The sequence below is a fragment of the Mus caroli genome, unplaced genomic scaffold (assembly GCF_978045245.1).
Source record: "Mus caroli unplaced genomic scaffold, Mus_caroli_1 scaffold_9, whole genome shotgun sequence".
Lineage (NCBI taxonomy): Eukaryota > Metazoa > Chordata > Mammalia > Rodentia > Muridae > Mus > Mus caroli.
This window is the reverse complement of record NW_028227264.1, coordinates 90,337,782-90,359,749: the sequence shown is the minus strand read 5'-3', so window position 1 is coordinate 90,359,749 and position 21,968 is coordinate 90,337,782. Positions and strand designations below refer to the sequence as shown.

General features: G+C 42.8%; 1 protein-coding gene across 10 annotated transcripts in view; it reads right to left on the bottom strand.

Annotated features, from left to right (window-relative positions):
- Anks1b (ankyrin repeat and sterile alpha motif domain containing 1B) overlaps positions 1-21,968 on the bottom strand; it is a 1,085,844-nt gene that overhangs the window by 70,509 nt on the left and 993,367 nt on the right. For 6 of the 10 annotated variants that reach the window (XM_085843084.1, XM_085843086.1, XM_085843085.1 and 3 more), the window contains exons 18-19: positions 6,840-6,947; positions 4,610-4,789 (exon numbers count right to left, since the gene is read on the bottom strand). In XM_085843084.1, the coding sequence (XP_085699210.1) occupies positions 4,610-4,789; positions 6,840-6,947 (288 nt within the window). The remainder of the gene's footprint in view (positions 1-4,609; positions 4,790-6,839; positions 6,948-21,968) is intronic. The other 4 variants (XM_085843090.1, XM_085843092.1, XM_085843089.1 and 1 more) reach the window with 1 other exon arrangement.

Below are 21,968 nucleotides of genomic sequence, written 5' to 3'. Positions count from 1 at the left end.
ACACCAGACACAAAGCTTTTTGTAGACATGGGAGGACACAGTGATGCCAAGATGGAAAAGGTCTCTACTTTATCTGCTATAAACCTTGCCACTTTTTGTTTAACAGGCTTCCTGATGGCAAGCATGAACTGAGCCATGAAGTTTCCGCTAAGCTGCTCATGGTGTGCCTTCTGTTACCTGCAACTGCATATATGCAATCGACATATGCAACTACATATATGCAATCGACATATGCAACTACATATATGCAATCGACATATGCAACTACATATTCGCAATCTATTACAATACATGGAAAACTGCTACTTGTTGAATGGTCATCAAACTATTTGATAGGATTGGGCCTCAAGGGGGTATTGGGGAAGAAGGCAGGAGTCATGGTCAGCTGCCATTTATTTACAAGGATGGACTGTCTGGAGAATTAAATAAGAGAAACAGAGCAACATCCGGGAGGGACCAGCGGGGAAGGTGGTGGCAGGGCCCTCACAAGAATGCCTCTAGTTCCTTCCTTTTAATAATAGCAAATGAATGAGGACTGTGAAACTAATACATCTAAAGTACTTTCAAATGAGGGAGTGATCAATCTAGTTACAGATATTAAGTAATTCTTTGCAGATCAAGAAATATTAGGCTTTCAGCTGAATTAGCTTTCTAATGAATTAGAAACCATTTGGAAAAGGCCTTCAGAGTGCCTAATAAATGCTCCAGGCAGCACTGTCAGACTTTGTTTCATTTTCGTAACAACAAGAGCAGTCAAAACACAAAGCATTGTACACTGTGAGTTTTCCTTGGTAGCATCCAAGCCTACATTGGTGTGGAAGGACCGTGTCTCTCTTACTGTTTAGAGCTGATCTTTATTTACGAAGACATATGTACTATTTCATTTTTCCTATGACTTTCTGCGAAGGGAAGCCTTCTATAAATGGCCACTGCATTTCAGCCTGTGGGGGACTCTGCTCTTCTCTTCCTGAGTCCAGAGACCATGCCTCCTAACACCATAAACCCAGCCTCCTCCCTGCCTCATTTCAAGAGTAGTTTGACTCCTCCAAAGTGTCATTCAAGAAAACTTCTACATGTTGCAATTAGGCCTTAAATAGTAAGAATATTTTCCTCCATCTGGTGTATAGCCCACATTACATTCACTGTCTCGTCTCCACAGAAACGAGAACATACTGCTGCTCTGCTTTGTGCAGGGTGCACACCAGCCATGCACAGGGCACCTTCTTTATGCTGTGAAGAGATAAAACAGATGCTAAGATACCCTGGAAATTTAAAGGCACCATACACATGGAGGTATAATTATGTAAGTGTGAGCCCAACATTTATTTATTAGGGGTAGGGAAATGAAGAGAGCCATTTAGTAACTTCCGGGCTAATGAGCTCAGTTTAGAAGCATAGGCTAGAGAAACGACATTTCAGCACAGCAGGAAGACCCTTGTCGAGATGTGCCTGCATCATTACACTCACTTTTCAAAGTGTTATTGGTGTTGGAATCAGTTCTGCTTTTCATATTGATGCCAGAGTAGTGTTTATATTGGAATAAAGCCAAACAGCAGTCACGATATTTGCAAAGCACCTGTATTTCAAGACAGGTGCTATTTATTTACTTACATTCTGTGTGTATGTGTGTGTGTCTGCGCATGCGCGTGCGCATGTGCACGTTCTCGAGAGTGCAACGTACCACAGTACACATGTGGAGGTTAGAGGAGAGATTGACTTGGCTTTCTCTGACTATATGAAAGCCCCTGGGATGATGAATTGTCCGGCTTGTTGGCGAGTGCCCATACCCATGAAGCCATCTCAATGGCCCAAGACAGGTATCATTCATATTATTGTACACTGGAAATGAAGAATACAAGAGTACCCTGGCACTACATTTACAATATACGCCAGCAGACAAAGCTCATAGGCAGAAGAATGCATATTATACTGATCTCAATATCAAGCTTTGACTCAGCTTCTTTCACTTAAGTAAAGTAGAATTTTCTGGGCAGGACCTGAGAAGGCAAAAGTCCCAAGAATGACTGCAGCCACTTAGAACTTAAAAGGGTTTTGGCCTTGGGCTGGTATTCCAAATCCCCATAGAGCTGAAAAGGAAGATGTAGCAGGGTTTGTAAGCACGAGACCCTGTCCTGGGGGAATCTCCTACCAATTGTGTCCCCCTTCTTTAGCAGGAAAGAAAGTGAGCACAGAGGTGGACTTAACTATTTTACGGGAAATAGAGAGGGATTAGCTTATATTATTGTAAGCCTCTTGGGAGAAACCCTTAGGAAAACTGGACTGGAACCATGCTGCTGGTTGAGATAATGCTTGCTTATAGGGATTTTAGTTGTTAGTTCCAATTCTTGGGAACTCAAGTTGATCAGCTCAATATACAAAAGCAGGGGAAATATGATCCAGGGCAAGTATTTCGGACTGTCAAAAAAGTAAACAGACAGCAAATGACCCCGGTTCCAAATGGGGACGATTAAGAAAAACAACAAAACACCAACTGAGTGGCTGGCTATAATTAAAGTCAGATAAATTGAACTGTTCAAGCAACAAAATCACCAAGTACTTCATATTTTGAAGGGTTAAAGTTTTGGAATGGCAACATCTTAAGCAGCATACAGTCACCGCTCTATGGTCTTTGTCCTTGCTAACACACTCTCACAAAACAAATTCAAAGACCAAAATGAATACAACCTAGAGAACTGCAATCCCGGAATCTCTTTTTCTTATTGATCGGATTCCAGTGGTGCCGTCTTCTATTTTCTCTGCAGCTAAAGTGTGATATTGAACTGCAGGATTGCAGAAGGCTTCTAATAAGCTCTGGGCTGCGGATGGAGCCCCTGCCTCTATCGGTCATTTGATTGCTGTTAGTTGGACCCGAGAGGTAAGTATGTTCGCAGCCTCTCTACCATGGCCCTTCAACCTGCTGATCTCACTCTGCTCTCTGCCTTATGGGCTTTCCTCACCTGGCCAGATAAAGGTTCATTCAATTTTCTCAAGGTAAGACAAGTCCTAAAGAGAAATGCATTTCAGGATGAAGTGACTGCAAAAAGATGTGAGCTATTAAATGTACCCCTGGCCCTGCTTGGGATTCAGAAGGGGAAACTAAGAGAACGATTTTGCCCCATTCCTTTGAGTATCTTCACATGGGCAGAAGAATAGTTAATTCCTTGTTGAAAAGACTGCCCTATGTGGAGAAAGTTTGCAAATGATAGGTAGCTGAGACAGGTAATTCTTTTGGTTCCTCAAAGTGACTCAGTCAGTAATAGTTAATGCTCATGAAAGAGCAATCCTGCCTCATTCAGGTAGACAAGGGTCCAAAAAATGACTAAATTTGAATGACTATATAAAGACCACATGGTTCAAGGTTGAAAGCCTTGTCCCTGAGATGTTGTCATTGGATAAACTGAACCACATAGGTGATCCACAAGTATTGATCTACAAATACTAAGAGCTGGGAATGAAAGAGCAGAGTGGGGAGGTGCCTGGATCCTCTTGACTTAAAGGAGCCTCAGTTGGAACATCAAACAGATTTAAAGGAAATAGCCAACCTCTGAAAATAGGAAAAGTATCCTTTTCTTCCCTCTTCCAATATCCCATCCCACTTAACAAGAAACAAACCTAAGTCCTAACACTGCCACCACTGAGAACAACTTAGTACCGAGACACAGTAAAGCAGGCCTTCTCTCAGCAACAACAGTGTATGCAATATCGTCATGGTTTCTAGAACATTCTCTTCACATATTTCTTCCTTGAGTTAAAAGGCTTTCAAAACCATAATCTCACTTAAAAAAACAACAAAACAACTAAGGCAAAACAATTATAGTCAAAATTTCACCTCTGAGTTCTCAGCTAATGTGTGGGAGGCAGAAGGAGGAGGAGGAATCTCAGCCTTTCGGGCTGAGCTGACAGTGGGGAAGCAAAGAGCAGATTCTGCCCATAGCCATGGATACACTATCTCTGCATGGAGGGACAAAGCTGCAGAAACAGCTGCCCATCTGACACCACCCTGTGTCATTGTTCAGCTAAGGTTGACTCAAGTTTCTGGGAAGAGCCTGGGGACAGAGTAGAGTGAACATTTGTACCATGGAGGGTAAACTGGACAAATACTTGTGTTAGGCAGCATTGTTCTTTCTAATTGTTCAAGGAGAGAATGTGGGGTGGTGATGTGGGATGATGTAACTATTCCTCCTAGGGTAATTGTAGGTAAACTTGGGAGGAAATGACCTCACATGTAGCTAATCTTTTCCCCCAAACTTCTGCCCTGTCATCCACCCAATCGGCATTTAAAACTTAGACTTTTATATTCATTTTTGTTGTGACTTGATTCTGAGCCAGTTTTATTAATTTCCAAAAAGGTTTTGAGTGCAGTGAGGTGGAATAGATCTAATCCACTGAGAATGAGTGGATTCAATGGGATACATATGTATCCATCTCCTAGAGGGGGCTGGTCCCAGCTAGTTCAAGAGAGCCCAGAATGCAGCACACTTTATAAAATGGTAACTTCCCACTGAGGCATGGACCGGTAGGCGTCCATTGTGAGCTGCTCTTCAGTATTTGAATGCATTACTGCTGCAGGCAAAAGGCAAACACATCACAGAGGCTTCGAACACCTTACCTGAGCCATCTGCCTCTCCAGCTTTGATCGGGGAATATCATCAAAGTAGTTTTCATTTCTTCTCCTCCTTGCATCGCCCTGCATGATAATGTGAGGAACGTCTAGGGAGCCACCAGTGGTGTAAGTGCTTTGGCTAAGTGATGGAGACAACTGAGGAGGAGTGTGATTACCACTGGGTTCCTGAATGGAAATACATCATGAAATAAATACCATGCTCTTTGTGGCTAGCCTTTGGTTTCAAAAATTGTGAAATACGAAACACAACAAGCTATGGGGGTGGGGTGGGGTGGGGCGGGAGTGGTTTTCACTCATCTGCTGGGATTGCTAACATTGCACTGTTTAATCCTGTAATGGCGTGATCAAGTCAATGACTTCAGGTCAAAGTATTTAAAATATCATCAGGTGTCTTAAAAACAAAAACAAAAACAAAAACAACCCAATACCCAGGTAAATGATCTCAGGAAGGAGGTTCATCTCAGAGGGGTACCCCAACTATCACGTGTTTACCAGGGCAGGAACTATGGACAGCTCATCCTCACTGCAGCGGATGTGCCGTTACAAGAAGCTAACATGGGACCAGATGGGTCTTGATCCTCTACCAAAGTGTGGTGGGACAACAGGGCTGGGAAGTTGGACACAGTATGGTAACATAGCATGTCACGCGACGTACAGACTGCAGAGCAATGCGTATAATGACAGAGGATGCTTTCAACAGCAAAGACAACCCTAGCTGCAAACTGGCAGGAAGTAAGGAGGGACAGCAGTGGCCGAGCCTTGGTGTTCACAAGCCACAAGAGGGCTGGAATCATCCGATTCGGCTGCCATGTTCCCCTGACTTCCTTTGGCGGTGTTACACCCATTTATTTTTTTTTCTTTTGGCTAGACTTTGCCCCATCTTTAATTTGTTATTTCTGTAAGACTTTTCTTGGGAGTCAGGGTGAGAGGCTCAGAAGGGAAAGACCAGGGAGCAAACTGGAAATTTCGATTCCTCTGAGGAGGCCTCTCAGCGCACTTATAACGATGGTGCTCGGAGTTCTCCCATCCTTCCACAAAGTAAGAGGAGGGCAAGATAATAATCCCTTTCTAGCCTATTTTTTCTAATTTATTAGAGGACCCCTCTCTTAGGGAGCCATAGATATAAGTCTTACTTCTGCTTCCCTAATGCGTCAAACCCTGAAGTAGCCTACATGTATCCTAGCATATCCCAAACCTCTCAGTACTCAGTTCTTCCTGGCTCCTGGAGGGAGCATCTTATGGCCTCCTGCATCTCGTGGTCTCTACTTATTTTTCTCTTCAAAGCTGAATCTGACTCATCATCCTAGAAGCTTCTATCCTGTCCAGCCTGCTGCCACTCTGACTGTGGCCTGCGGTTTACTGAAGTCACCTATCAGGGCCAGTTACTCCCCAGGAGCATGCATACGGAGGCCTGTGCCCGTGTTCATCAATTGTGGCTACCTTCTCTGACATTTGCGATGGGAACACAATGTAAACAAGCACAGGAGTAGGAGTAAGCAGAGAGCTGAGCTTGTCAAGGAGACCTTGGCTTTCCAATGGACTTTAGAAGAGAGCACGTGGGCTTTGGCAAAGGAAGGGAGGATACACGCTGTCCTTATCATCTTGCCAGGGAATCGGCTCCTTTTTTTCCCCCCAATTTTCTTTTTTGTTTTACCTTTTATAGTTTTTCTCTAGTTCTTCTACCCCCTGTTTCTAAAATATAGCTGAAGGAATCAATTGGAGTTTACTAACTAAAAATTTAGAGTCTATAGTCTTAATATTTTTGAAGTGGGTAGAATGGTCATTTTTCATCTCTCAAAAAATAGAAGACCCTGAGGTTAATTTTAAATTGATTTTTACTTAACTGTGGTCCTTGATCGATTTCTTTCTTTCTTTCTTTCTTTTTTTTTTTTTGTGGGTTTGAGGAGTCTGACAGAAAACTCATTTCCTTTCTCTTGGGAGTGAGAAACTAGAGATGAAGGGGATGGGGGTAGGGGGTGGTCCTTACAGGGTGGTGGTTAGTCAAACTGAATTCTTTTACAATGCTTTTCTAAGTCTCTGAATTATATATTGAGAAAACTAAACACAGTCAAAAGGGAGATTGTTTTCTGTACAGGTAAGGCAAGCATTGAGGAGCCGGCCTGTGTTTCCTCTTCCACGGCTTCTGCCATCTTATTGCACAACATTACTTTTCGAGGAGAACTGAAGAGAGAAAAATGGATGTGGTGGTACTTACCCTGAGGGTGATGGACCGAGGGGGCTTCTGTGGAGGGTCGTCGTGCAGCCTATCTCCCAAAGATGCCAAAATGCGTTTCCTGTGGCCAATCAAACTGATTTTTAAAACCTGAAACAACATGTATCCGAGTTAACTCTTTGGTTTGAGATGAGGAAAAAAAAAAAAAGAATTTGCATATACACTACAAGACAATCAGTACAGAGAGGTGTAAGCAGCATTAGTCCTACCCTAGGAGAGACTGGGAATGCAATCAGGGGCACATTTTGGTGTAGACAGGTTGGTGGGAGTGACAGACAGAAAGCCGGGCTAGAGAAAGCAGAGAGCCCCAGAGTTCTACTTGGCCCATTGACCATGAGATTCCCTTGAAAACCATAAACCAGCTCTTACCACTGAAGGACCAAAACCTCTCTGAATTCCTAATGCTCTTAGAATAAAGAGCTCCCTCCTAACTGCATGGTTAAGCCTGGTGGAGTCTGTCCCTCTCCATCCATACCCTCCACACAGGGCACATTTATACAGGCCTGAGTGATTACACCTGTACACACACACACACACACACACACACACATCTTCACCTGGTGTCTCTCCACTCTCTCCACCTGCCCTCACCTCCTTCCACTCTGCTCCAGCATCTGCTTGGAATGTTTGCCTGGGGACTTCTAGGTAACTTCACTTCTCTCTGTTAAATTACTTGTGTTTATGCACCAGCCCTTCCCATATGGGCTTGCTAAGAGCAGGGCACAGGGACTCCTTTACCATTGTTATTTCTGCAATGCCCAAAGCAAGCCTTGAAACAAGGTGGGAAGGGAAAGAAGGAGGGGGAGAGGGGGAGAGGTGAGACTCAATGAACAGGAAACAATGGATACATGAGGAGGATTAAAGTAGGCCAGTCAGGGTTCGAATAGGTGCTAGTGCTTTCAAGGACAGTACTGCAGAGGCATCCGTGAAGGAGAAATCCAAGGAGCTGGGGTCCCCAGTCATGTCTTTTAATGCCTGACAGCTATTCCCTTCCTTCATCCCTATATGGAAGGGCTTCTCACCTTACAGATGAACTGCGGTTTAGCTGAGAGCTCAGTTACTTACCCAAGAGCCCTTGCGTGAAGACTGTGGGATCTGAATCAGGTTTGTCTGATTCTCAAGCTTGCTTTACTCAAAGGAAGATGCTGTGGAGCTATGGGCATATCTCCAAACACCACTCTTTAAACCAATAAATTATGACTACATTCATAAATATATTTTCCCCCTTCTGTATCCATGCGTGCCCGGTGATGCAACAGCTCTTGACGCATACCTAGTCTTTAGCTATGTGAATTATTTTTCTATTTCTATCAAGTTTCACAGAAGAAGAGCTAAAATTTATTGTATATATGATAAATATACACATACAAATATAAAATATATATTATGCTACCTTGAGTTTTACTTACTTGCTACCTATTGGTCATTTGGTCATTTTGTCCAAGTTGTCTTGGGTTTAAGGTTTTTAAAAATGTTTATTTATTTCATATGTGTGCATGTACGGGCATATGGGTGCCACAGCACAAATATGAAGGTCAGAGGATAACTTGCCACAGTTGATTTTCTCCTTCCACCATGTGGTTCCAGGGATTTGAACTCAGGATGTAAGGTTTGGCAGCAAGCACCTTTACTTGTCAAGCCATCTTGCCCGGTCCTCATTTAGGTTTTAAGTAGCTTATGTCATATTCCTCTTTCATGATGAAAAACTAACCAAGCTGACTGCTTGCCTGACCTGCCCCACAGCCCTGTGCTGTTCTTAAATAAGCTGGCATTTCCCCCAGGCTGAGTTTGCAAGTGTGATTCAATAAACGAGCCTCCCTTCTAGAAATCAGTCTTCCTGGACCTTCACACACTTTATTATGACTGCTTAAGATTTGTTGAAAACAAAACAAAAACAAAAACCTAGCTCAGAATATTCCAGGGATCTACCAATCATGGCTGTTAGTTTGAACAGGATGCTGATTTCTGCTTGTAATGCTATCTTTAAGATGTTCCTTTTTCAGTACACCTGACAGAAGGCTGCTCTTTTAGATGCAGCTCGAACAGAAATATATACAGGAAACAAAGGTACATGGTGACTGTGAAATCTTTTAACTTTGCTGTGGCGGATAGTTCAAATCCCTGTCGTCGTGGGAGAACGGTTTGGATTCCTTCTCCCCAAATTCCTTATCTTTCAGTTGTGTGCACAGGCGCCCATCTGCCGGCCTTCTGCCCACTCACGAAGCCTGGCACTGTCTTTTTGCATTTCTATTAGCCGGCTCGGCATTTCACTACGTGGAAGAGCACAGGGATTTCACTGTATCCTCCTTGAAGATTATGAATATGCTGATGAAGTGTAGTCCTGTGCTCAAAACTGGCAGGCAGCATTACCTATCGGCGCCAAAGAAATGTCCTTATAGTCTTGTACTGTTTCATTTTTCTAAGCATCAAGATCAAAGATTCCTCCAGCTCAGAAAATATAAAAGACTAACCTTTTCAAAGATATTTTGCAAGTCTAAACGAGCTACATTTTATTTTGTTTTATTTTATGTTTGTAGTTTTATCTTTATCTGCATGTGTATCTGTGGATCACTTGCACATCTGGTACCCAAGGATGCCAGAAGAAGATGATCAGGTCTCTTGGATCAGGATTTACAGATGGTTGTGAGCCACTGTGTGGTTGGTGTGAATGGAATGTGGGACCCCAGTCAGTGCTCTTAATTGCTGAGCCATCTCTCCAGCCCCTTCCCATTCCCTTTTATTCCCATTCTCTGCTACTTGGCCAAAAGCTTCTACTGGATGTTATTCCTGCTTGCCCTCAAATCCTGACTTCTTTTCTCCCCAGCAGGTGACTGGACCCAGGGTTCATGTTGCTATGTTGGACACACTCTAGAGCCTTCACCTGTACTGACCAGTGTTCGTGTTACTGGCAGGTACTTTGTACCAGAGAGGAAGGTAACGTGGTAATGTTAAAGAACATTCTTTGGGTCTCTTTAATAAAGATACTCATTTTCTCCCCCTGAAAAACAAACAAAACCACAGCTGCAGTGATTCCACGCTTGCGTTTGGTTTCCTCTCTCAAACTCAAGTTTGATTGAAGTGACCTGACTCGTCTGGTCTCAGTTTTCCACCAACATAAGGAGACATCGTTGGCAATGATGACAAAGATCATCAGAAGCATATAGAGGACAGTGTGATGCTGGGTGTGGTGGCACACACCAATAACCTTAATACTCGGGAGGCAAAGGCAGGAGAATCACTCTAGCCTGGGGTATGTAGTAAATTCTAGCCTCTAGGCCAGACAATAGTCAGTCAGTCTCTCTCTCTCTCTCTCTCTCTCTCTCTCTCTCTCTCTCTCTTTCTCTCTCTCTCTCACACACACACACACACACACACACACACACACACACACACAGGAGGGGAGAGAGGGATGGATGAGGAGGGAAGGAAGGAAGGAAGGAAGGAAGGAAGGAAGGAAGGAAGGAAGGAAGGAAGGAAGGAAGGAAGTTGTACCAAGAGCTGGCACACTTCCTAGAGCTTTCACCCCTACTGTTCATGGCACTGGATGGTACTCTCCACACTACCAGAGAGAAAGGCAAACACCAACGCAGCTACAAACCCTTCAATCTGCAATGGTGACACCCCTGTAAGATACCCTAGTACCATAGTGGCATAAAAGTTGTGGGAGTCACCAACCAATATTTGATTGGATGTAAGACCCACTCTCTGAGATGGAATCTATCCCTGATACTGCTCAGGTGGCCAAGAACCTAAGACTAGATACCAATATTCCACTAAAGGAATATAGTAATAATATGACCCCTAATGGCGTTCTGCTCTACTTAAAGATCAGTATCTTGCTTAGTTATCCTCAGAGAAGCTCCCTTCTGCAGTAAATGGGAATAAATACAGAAACCCACAGCTGGACAATGTATAAAGAGCGAGAGACCTCGGGACACTCAGTCCTAAAAGGGATGTCTCCATCAAATCCCTTCATCTCAGGGCTTAAGGAATCTTGCAGAAGAGGAGGCAGAGAGATTGTAAGAGACCTAGGTGGTGGAAGACACCAAGGGAACAAGGCTCTCTAAACACAGCAGGATAGTGCAGAGACAAGTTCACAGAGACTGTGGCAGCATGCTCATGCGCATGGCCTGCCTGCACAGGTACAAGCCAGATGGGATCCCAGCACTGAGAGGGGAAATGGGCATTAGCCCTCATCCCTATTGGATGCTCTCTCCAATTGATAACAGTTCCCAGAGGAGAAATGACTTTTCTCCAACAGGCTCACCAGGTATACAAACATTCTTAAGGCCGGGGCCCCATGCCCAGTGGTAGATAGCTAGCACAAAATGAACTCAGAGGCATTTTGGGGAGTTCTTCCATCTTCTAATGCTTTGATAGGAATCTCCCCCTCCCCAGGCCTTTTGTGTATATATTATGGTTTCTGATTTTGTGTTTTAATGGGATTTTGTGAGTCTCTGCATCTACATGTGTGTCTTGAGATTTATTCCTTTGGCTTCCTTTCTTCAGTTTGTTCTGGTCTATTCTGTTTCTTTCTTTTTTTTAAAAAAAATTTTATCTAATTTTATTTTATTAATATTATTAATTTTTTAGTTGCCTGTTTGTATCCTAATGAGAGAGAAAAAGAGAGGGTGTGGGTTTGGGTGGATGGGATATTAGAGAGGATCTGAGACAAGAACCCATGATCAGAATATATTGAATTAAAATTTTACTTTCAATTTAACAAAGAAGAGCCATCACATAGAAGATTGCACCTACAACCACATGTTTGCTCCAGTAAACGGGACCCCGAGGATGCATAGAAATCCTCACCAGAAGCATGCAGACACGGCCATGTTCACAGTGCTAACCCAAGAAGCTGGGGCTTGCTATGAAGAGCTTTGTGAGAGCTCTCTCATGGACATGATGGATCTGCTAGAAATGTGTCAGCTCCATACTGGTCCTATTTTATAAGAATGCACGCTCTTCTCAGATCCACACTGTTTGGTCTCCAGAAGGAGGTTTGCTCTACACTACAGCTTCAGACTGCCTTCTCCATAGAACAACCGAGAGGAAACTCGGTAGACGGGCAGATAACAAAGGGCTAAATAAAGAATGGCCATTTATGGTAAGAACCTGTGGATAACCTTATTGTTTTTATTTTTTTTATTTTAGAATTATCCCATGCCACAGAAGACACAGTAACTACAATTTATTGAACACTATATTCTAGTCCCCTATAATATCTGTGTTAGAAAGTTTGCCACGTGTACTACGTATGTGCACAAATGCCTCATCTAATCCTTAAGGGAATCTAAGCATTCCCATTTTCATGATGCTGAACTTGAGACCCAGAAATACTGAGTAACTTGTGGGCCGTGCTGCCCGCAGGTGTCAAGGCTGGAACTGTCCATCACACTCACTCAGTATTGGCTGTTTGCCAAGCTCTCTTCCTACTATCCCCTTCCATGCCTCTGGCCTCACTCATGCTTATACTTAATTATACTTAAGAGGGCGCGTCTTTTATTGGGTCTCCATCATCTGAAAACATTAGAACAACCCATTTCTTTTACAAGTCTCCTAGCAGTCAAGAAACCTATGGCCCATGCAGCAAGAACAACCCAGTATTCCCTATGAAAATACATGGACGGACCAAGGACAGAAAAACCCTCATTATTGAAGATCCAATCCAAATTAACTAATATCAGAGTAATAGAGAAGGCAGATAGCTTTTAGCTTCAAAACTCTCAGGTTAATCAAAAAGAAATCCAGATGGCAGAGCAATTACAGACTGTTCCAAAGAAAGACTGTCAAAAGACCAAGGCAGTCTGGTCTAACTTGAGTGCGGATAGCTTCCATCTTTGAGACTGGAGGTCCGAAGTAGTAGAATCCTGGCCACTCCAATCTGTAACCCAACTCGTCTTTGAAAGCCTAGCGCAGTGCTTGCGTGTTAGAGAAGGATGGCATAGCTTTCTCAGGACCAGTTAGGTGAATGCTATTTTGAACCTAATAAAAGGAGAAGAGGAAGCAAAGGAGATCATATTTGGCATTTGTTTAAGATATGGAGACAATTTGGTTCAAAAAATAACAACATATTAGTTTTTCCACAAATCATTTGGAGGATACCAAGGGGAAACAACGTACAGAGCTTCCAAGGTTGGAAGGAGTGAGCACAAATGGCTGCACTGTCAAACCCCTCCTGCAGAAAAAATTACTGTCTACATGTGCGTGAGGAAATGGTTCTGACTGCAGAGGAACCTGGACCCAGAGGATACAGATCTAGACAGATAAGGAATCAAAGGCAGAGAAGGAAGAGATAATGGATCAAGGCTTATTACATGTTTTAAAGATGGTTTGTACCACGCCTATCATTGTGTCCATGGCGAGGATATGGTGTTGAAGCAACATGAGCCTCTAGGAGTTTCCTACAGTGTCAATTAAAGAGGTCAGCCTCAGAAACTCTGCCCCTTGTCTGGGCAACAGGAGAATACCTGCACTGGGTGGTGATGCTACATCATATTGTATTATACATTATGTCGGATATAAAACCCTTTATATAAGACAATTCTGCCAGACAGTCAATATCATGACATGGCATTCTCCTGTACCAAACAGCATGAGAATATATGTCAAAGTAAGGCTGGAAGTCAGAGTACTTAGACTTTGTCCTTTTAAAATTAATGTGATATAATTTAAACATGTTCAATTTAATGTGGTACAAATTCAACACTATCTTCATTTAAAAAATTAAACAATGTTTTGATTATGATAACAGTGCTACTTTCCTACTGACTATCTTCTGTGAAATGCACTAAAAAGCAAGAATATAAGTTATCCATAAGCTATTCACATCTAGCAGTACACGCCAGGTTTCACCAAGTGTCGGCAGGTACTGGAGAAGTTCAGAGAAACCATCTTTCAGAGTGGTCATGTTGTAAGCCCATTCTTCACCTTGATCGTTTCATTTAGTATCAAAGCCATAGAACCTCTCGATGTACAAGTCCAAACAGACATTCAAAGTAAGTCAGTGTGCTGGTTCAGAGAAGCATTTCATAATCCCTAAATACCAAGTATGCCACGTGCTTTATAATATACGTTTCCTTGACAGTTTCCATCTTCACTGTCACTTTGAGTAGACACGATATGGAAAATACTAATTCAAATGGCAAGCATGCACATGAGTCGCAGGGAGAAGCCACGTGGCAACAGTCTGTCTCCAAGTTCTGCTGAGATATCAATCCACTCAGCGCAGGCTGGACCAAGTCCTCCGGGGAAATCACAAACCCACATCATGTTCTCTAGTATCATGCCTTGTGTTTGCTGTGTTTGGAGATTCAGGTTTACTAGACAGATGTGAGGAAGAACGTGAAGTTTGAGACCCCTAGAGTTCATGCATGCAGCGTTGTTGGGTGAGTGGGCATTCCAGTTATCACCACTGCGAGCTGTGCTCTTTTTCTTTCTTTTCTGTTTTGTTGGTGTGTGTGTGTGTGTGTGTTGTTGTTGTTTTCCTGTAGTTTCTGGAGAGGAGGAAAGAGCTTCATTTTGCATTTGGACCTTGTACAATGTTTGGGTGAGTTGTCCTCTGTATCCTTCCTAGATATTTCCTAACTAAAGGGAGAATAGCTTTCATGCATGTCTATTGGACCCTGTTTCTTGACTGGCCCCTTCCAACCAAGTGCCAAGTACGCTGAAGAGGGCTGCTAGGCATAAGAGCCAAGGATGGGCTTTCAGGTGGAAGTTCAAGTGTCTTAGTCTCCTGAACAGGTCCAAGGTTGAGATTTAATGTGAAAGTACCCCCTCTCTTATCACTTAACATTTCCCACCTAAGAGTACCAAGGCAAATGCACTTGAGTATCCCACATATCCAGAGATTCTTATTTGAACTTGAAACCTTTAGGTGACTCTGACATTCTCTCTCACGATGACTCAGACTTCAATAACACACATCTGGAAGAGTGTGAGCGTTTCAGGGGGACCGAGGGACCTCTGAAGCAGAAGGTCATGACATTTGAGATTCTGGCTTGTTTTCTGAGCTACTTGACCTTTTACATCTTGGAAATCTGATATAAAGGGGACAATACTAATTGTATTCAACAAACATTCACTGAATGTCTGGCATATATAATTACTATGTTATATACTTTGCAAGACACACAGAGGTCTTTAGGTCAAATCATGTAGGTCTTTAGGATGCTAAATATGAGATGGGAAAAGTACAAAACATATGTGTGTGTAGCTATCCCTCTCCTCAGAACTATCCATCTATCTATCTCTCCATCAATCCATCCATCCATCCACCCATCTCTCTATCCATCCATCCATCTAAATATTTATGTCTATCTAGCCTTCAGAGGATTGGTTGAGGATGACTAAGAAGCTGGCCTAGAGATTTGGAAGCATTCTGCTCTGCTTTAATTTCTCCTTAAGTATTACAGAAATTTAAAACTTTCCTCTATTTTCCTTAAATAACCTTGGTAGCATTTTTTTTGAGTATTATCATCATTGCTTCAGTGTGCTATTATGGATTTCTCCAGATAGATTTTAAATCAGAATGATGCCTTTCACGTCTCCAACCTTCTCTCATTATCTCCTTGCTTCCCTTATGCACTCCTCTGCATGATCTAAAGCCTGCCTGCTTCTCTGCTCCAAGAGAATCTTGCAAAGATGAAATTAAGGCCAAACTAAAATTTTCCTCACTTTGGACTATATAGACGGTGTTTCTGAACTTCCCTGCTCTCTCTCTCTCTCTCTCTCTCTCTCTCTCTCTCTCTCTCTCTCTCATCTCTCTCTCATCTCTCTCTCTCTCCTCTCTCTCTTCTCTCTCTTTTTCTCTCTCTCTTCACACACACACACACACCTAATCAAGTATACAGCATCCTTGAACCTTGCAGTCTTTCACACAAGTACCCTTGGACCCTAAGGTCTCAACTCTGATCTCTTTCAAGGTGGACTAGTGAAGCAGGCAAGAAAAGATAAAACAAAACAAAACAAAAAACAACAAATAGGCAAAGAAAAGATCACCCATTATTTTATCTCTCCTTCTTTCTACTCTCAAGAAGAGAATCTCTCTTCTCTTTTGACACATACAGTCTTATCACAGGAAGAGAGGCAAACCTTTCCTACCTCTAATTCTAATTCCTCTTTCCTCTATAAAACCTGAACTTTATTTTCCTTATTTATTACTTTTTAAAATAATAACTATTAACACCACAAGAAAATGGCCCCCAGAATCAACTAATCAAGGCTCACAGAGACTGAACCAACAATCAAAAGCCTATATGAGACTGACATAGGTCCTCTGCATATATGTTACGGTTGTGTAGCTTGGCATTCTTGTGGGACTCCTAACAGTGGGAGCAGGGGGCTGTCTCTGACTCTTCCCTCTGCTTTTGGGACTCTTTTCCCCACTACTGGGTTACCTCATGCAGCCTTAATATAAGGGGATATGCCTTGTCTGATTGCAACTTGTTATGCCATGTTTGGTTGATACTCCTGGGAACCCCACCCTTTTCTGAAGGAGGAGGGTGTGGATCTGAGGGAGAGGAGAGGTATTGGGGAAGGAACTGGGAGGAGAGGAGGGAGGGGAAACTGCAGTCAGGATGTAATATGTAAGAGAAGAATAAATTAACAAAAGCTATTCAGTAACTGCCCAATAACAGTTTGTAGGACAGATGCCCCCTAAATACAACTCTATTAACCTGCAGGAAAGAAAAGAGTTCCAGATTACACATCTCCGGAAAGAGCAAAGGGTGGTAAAGAAGAGCGAGCAAGAGCTTTGTGCTTCTGAATACAGACTGGCTCAATAAACAGGAAATACTAATCATGGGGAAATGTAATAATCTTTTCATAAAAAGAGAGACCTTAATGGTATAATTGCCTCTGAGCATTTAAGGCTTCTGGAGGTACAAAGCCTTCTTTGTAATCAATGAGAATCTTAGGTTTATTTGTAAAGCGTTCTGAAATACCTCTTGATGAAGGTACCAATTTTCTGATTATATTTTACCATAAACATTGCTCTAGAAGATGAAGAAAAACCCACAACAAGCCAACCAATCAGTTTCTAATTTCCCTGTAAGTTACTTTTAAGTACCGCTTGCCACAAGTTAGATTTTCCATGGGAAAATATTGGATTGCACTGCTCAAACCCAACCACTGGAGTTATTGCAAGAAAGCCTTGTTTGAAAAGATGGGTGACGTTGTCATGCTCCAAGCTGGAAGCTGTGTTTGGGATGCAGTGATGTTGGTGCGCTAACAGCATTTGAAAGCTGAAGCTGCACTTTTATTAATGCACAAAATGACTTGTATCTGATGAAACAGAGAGACCATTCCTTTGCTTCAATTTGTTAAGGACAAGAGATTTTTACAGATACTTAGGGTATTTTCCAACTTATTGAGATCAATTGTATTGCATGGTTGACTATCTCAGTTGAAAGTAAAATTACTGTCACCAGAGTCCATTAGTATAGGTTTGCAAAGTATAAAATGAACTGAAACAAATAGCAAAATGTGAGGCTATACCCCTACCTGCAGATAGTGGCTTTTAAGAGAAACTGAATTTTAAAGAGGCAATTGAAGAATAGTTTATTCAATTCTTAGCTTATGAATGGTCTTTTCTGCTGCTTCTCTTCTCATTGTTCAGTCACCTGAGTGGAATATAACACTTCCCATCAGAGGTCAGAAAGCGAAAGGGGGCAATGAACCCAATCCTGCAAATTCTCTTTCTTGTCAGCACCTCTGATAAGAATTTGTTGTAGAAGGAGATAAAAATATATCTATCTAATGCTAGCTAAAATGAAGGCTCTAAAAACACATCCCTGGATTGCACTTAGCCCATGCACAACTGCATGTTAGGATTACACACCATACTTCCGCTCATATATGTTGGGGAAAAGAATGTTGGGGGGTTTAAAAATGAGCTTTAAGTAGATGTTGTCAATCTCAAGGACAAGATCAGGATGGGCGAGGACCCCTCAGGTAGTGACAGTTAAAACTCTCTTATAATTTCCTTTTTTTTGCATCATCCCCACTATCACCTGACACTGTCCCCTATCTCCTGGAGTGTCATACAATAGCAAGAACCAGGGAACCACTAAACAGCCATCAGAATGATTGAAACTTAAAAGTGGCAGACGATGCCCATTGCTGGTAAATTGGGGAGCCCACATGTTGCCAGTTGGAATATAAAGGGCAACAGTTGCTTTTGGGACAAAAAAAATGTAGCAAGTTCATTCAGGAGAAACGGGAACAAGTGCACACAGAGATTTGTGACATTCATAGCAGCCTGGAACTGGAAACAGGTTCAATGCCTGGTGGTACAGTTGCCTGGCATAGAAATGGGGGCAGCAACTGATTTCCAGCAGATAAACATGATAAACTTTTTGGTGATGTTTAGCGTTCTAAAACTGGACTGTTGGTGATTGGTCAGCTGAGTATGTTTACTGCAATGTGTTGAAATGTATAGTTAAAATGGGTGATTTTTATGATCTGTAATTAAGTTGCTTAATAAAGCTGTTAGAGGGAAAAACACTGGGAGAGCTGGAGAGATGGCTCAGCTGTTAAAGCCGAGACTCGAAACGAGAATAGAAGGGAAAAAAATACCAGCAGAGTGCATACCGTATTCAGAAAGCATAGTATAAATGAGGCCATTTCCCAAAGATATAATTCAGGCTGCTCCAGAGAGACACCTGTAATTCTAGAGCATATCACTTATCTCTGGATAAAAAGCAAGCTACACTATGTTCAATGCATCTTAAGGGAATTAAGGGAACTGTGACCTACAGGGTGGCTTTGTGCTAGGAACCTGTGCTGTTTACCTGTGCTAATGGATGGTGAGCTTGTTTTCTGTTATATGTATACAGTAAATCAGCTCTGATGAGTTGAATATGGGCATATTTCTGAGGATGCTAATCCACCAAGCCAGTGTACTTTGGTTAAAAAGTGCTTATGCTTTCTAAGTGTGGTGGGTGTGTGTTTGAAGGGTGCGGTGATCACTGAGACCAACATGGGGTCTCTTTGCAGGGTTATGGGTGGTGATAATGAGATGGTCCTTCAGTCCTAGGACAGAGTAAATAGAGTCACTGTGGCTTTTTAGTCCACAATGAGCCATTGGGAGAAGACAGAAAACTGACTGCAGTCTAATCCATCTAAACAAAGAATGTATGTGCCAGGAGGTGGAGGGAGGCAATGGTAAAAGCAAATGGGAACAGCCAGCCCCGCCAGTGTTGCTGGCTAAGAAAGACCCAGTGTGGAGTCACCAAGCTCACTGACAACTTCAGGCATCCCCTCCCCCATAAGGCAGGGGACTATTTCATCAGGGCACGGACTGATTGCAACCCGGTGACCCCCAGAAATTCCTTTCCTAGCAATTCCTTTCCACGCTAGCAAGAAGCATCATGAAACCAGGTTTGTGCTAGGAAAGGGCACATTGGAGATGAACTGTGGTGGAGGCTTTGGCCACAGTCTGCAATCCTCCTACCACACGACGGACAGGAAGGCATGGTATGTTCTTGTTCTCTCTTTAATCACATGAAACTGACACCCCTGAGGCACAGACTCTTCATTGAGGACAGAGTCATAAAGAACAGGTCTTGGAGTCATGGTTCTGATACTAAGGATATACAATTTTAGTTGTTTAACTTCTCTTAGCACGATCCAAGTTCATCCACAATGAAGGTGATACAAAGTAGCATTTCTTTCTTTTTTTTTAAGATTTATTTATTTATTGTATGTATATAGGTACACTGTAGCTGTACAGATGGCTGTGAGCCATCATGTGGTTGCTAGGAATTGAACTCAGGACCTCTGCTCGCTCTGGCCCAAGGATTTATATATTGTTATATGTACATACCCTGTACCTGTCTTCAGACACACCAGAAGAGGGCATTAGATCTCATTACAGATGGCTGTAAGCCATCATGTGGTTGCTGGGATTTGAACTCAGGATCTTCAGAACAGCAGTCAGTGTTCTTAACCGCTGAGCCATCGTTCCAGCCCTGTAGCACTTATTACTTAGTAAAACCATGAGAGAGATGCAAAGCACTTAACACTGTGCCTGAAGAAGAAAGGACCTTGACAGACTATAACTTCAGTTTTGATTAAGCCCAGTTGCTGAACTGGAAGAGCTGGCCCTACTGCTTGAACTTAGTGGGTTCACTGATGTAGAGCCAGAACCAGTCCACAGCAGCTGTGTGGCTGGCCACAGACCTGTTCCCTGCCAATAACTCTTCATCAGCAGCCACACTTCTTTCCAACTTTCAGTGGTCTCATTAAAAATAAGTTTTGCTGGACTACGTTAATTTCTTTTTTATTTTTTGACAGGGTTATTAATATGAGGTTGGCAGACCGAGAATGTCAGAGATATAGTGTCTTTGCTCCCAATAAAGCACTTGATGAAGCCTCACATTATCTGGAAGATAGTGGGCTCTGCGAGTGAAAACTCAAGTGGATTCACAGCTGGGTGTACAGCTACAACCCAAGAGGTTTGATGGATGGCTCTGTCACAACTGCTGACTGAATGTCACAGGGCTGTAGCCCTGGTTTTGCTTCATTCAATATTTTTTATTAATGGCATCAAAGTAGACATAAGAGGAACACTTATCAGATTTTTTTTTCAATGACATAAAACTGTGAAGGATATTTAACACGATAATAGGCCAATATAAAAGTCAAAATTCCCTCAACAGGTAGGAAAGCAGGCTGGCACCAGGACAATGCAATTGAAGAGGGACGTTCATGTTCCCAAGGGAGTCACCGTGCAGGATGGAAACGGGAAGGCTAGGCCTCTGCCAACAATGTAAAGAAATGCCTGGTTTCCTGTTGGGCACACAAAGAGGCTTAGAGGAAAGTACAAACGCAAGGGTCACAGACATAGGTGATTTTATAAGACATCTTGTTTACATCCTTACTTCAGCCTGATGAGGCTGCTAATTATCTGACACTTGGGGAAGGGAATGGAGACATTTATCCTCAGGAGCCTATGGCTACCGCAGGGTGTTGCTGTCCAAGGTTCTGATTTTCAGAATGAGCGCTCTTCCTATTCCTCCTGGTACACAGCTGACATTCTCCCAGCATTCCGTGGGGCCCAAGGGAAACAGTTTTAAAGAAATAACTAGCACTGTGCCTGCCTCCCCCCCACTGCTGTCCCCATTCTGCTCAAAAGTTGTTGCTTCCCTGAGAGACTCATGCACCCCGTAAACTGGGTGCTTGTCTGATGGCTGACACTTTCTGTGTGATCATAGGAATACTACAGTCTGTTCTGAATCCTCCCAAGTTTACCCTCAAATAAAACACCACAGAAATGAGTCTGTCAGTCTGTCTTTCTCTGCCTATCACCTTAAAAAACGGTTCCCTGCCAAAATGGCAGACTTTGGCCAGGAAAAGGTAGTGGGACACTTGAGAACAATCTGGAATTCACGTCTGTCAGTAATGAGACCCGGATAATTAAAACTCAAAATGAAGGTAATTTTCTGGGGCTGCATTAATGGCGCAGGGTTGCGTATTTACATGAGAAAACCTCAATTACCTTTAGATAATTGGGTAGTGTATTAAGTAACCTGACTATAATGGTATGCACTCGGAATGCATGAAAATTTCACTTAATTCAATTATGTAATTAGCTCGTATTATGGTTTAAATGTTACTGGAACCCTTCTTACAACCCTTTCTGAGCATGCATTCCTATTTCTTCCTCTCTTGGTTAGAGGCAGTGGTTTCCTGGATATCTGGAGTACTGTGCTCCATCTGAGTCGGGCCCTGGGAAGACCATTTGTCTCCGGGCCATGGTGCTGCAGCTAAGACTAGTAAGGACTGCAACGTATCCTGGGAGACTGCCCTTACTTTAATAAATAAATTCTCAGGAGCAGCTGCTTGTCACTATTGCCTGCACTAAAAGCAATGGCTGACATTAGCGATATAAAATTCCAGCTTACAGAGGTTCTACGGTAATAGGCGGTCCTTGGGTGGGGGAAGGTGTCGGGTCCCTCTATGTTTTCTTCTCTTTCTTGTCTAGGCTTAGGCCAGCCATGATTTGCCAAGCTAGAGAATGGAGCTGTTAAAAAGATGGAAGGTCACTGGCTGCTGACAGTGCTGGTTTCATCTTGGTGGGAGAGGCGGCCAGCCGTGGCGAGTGATTGG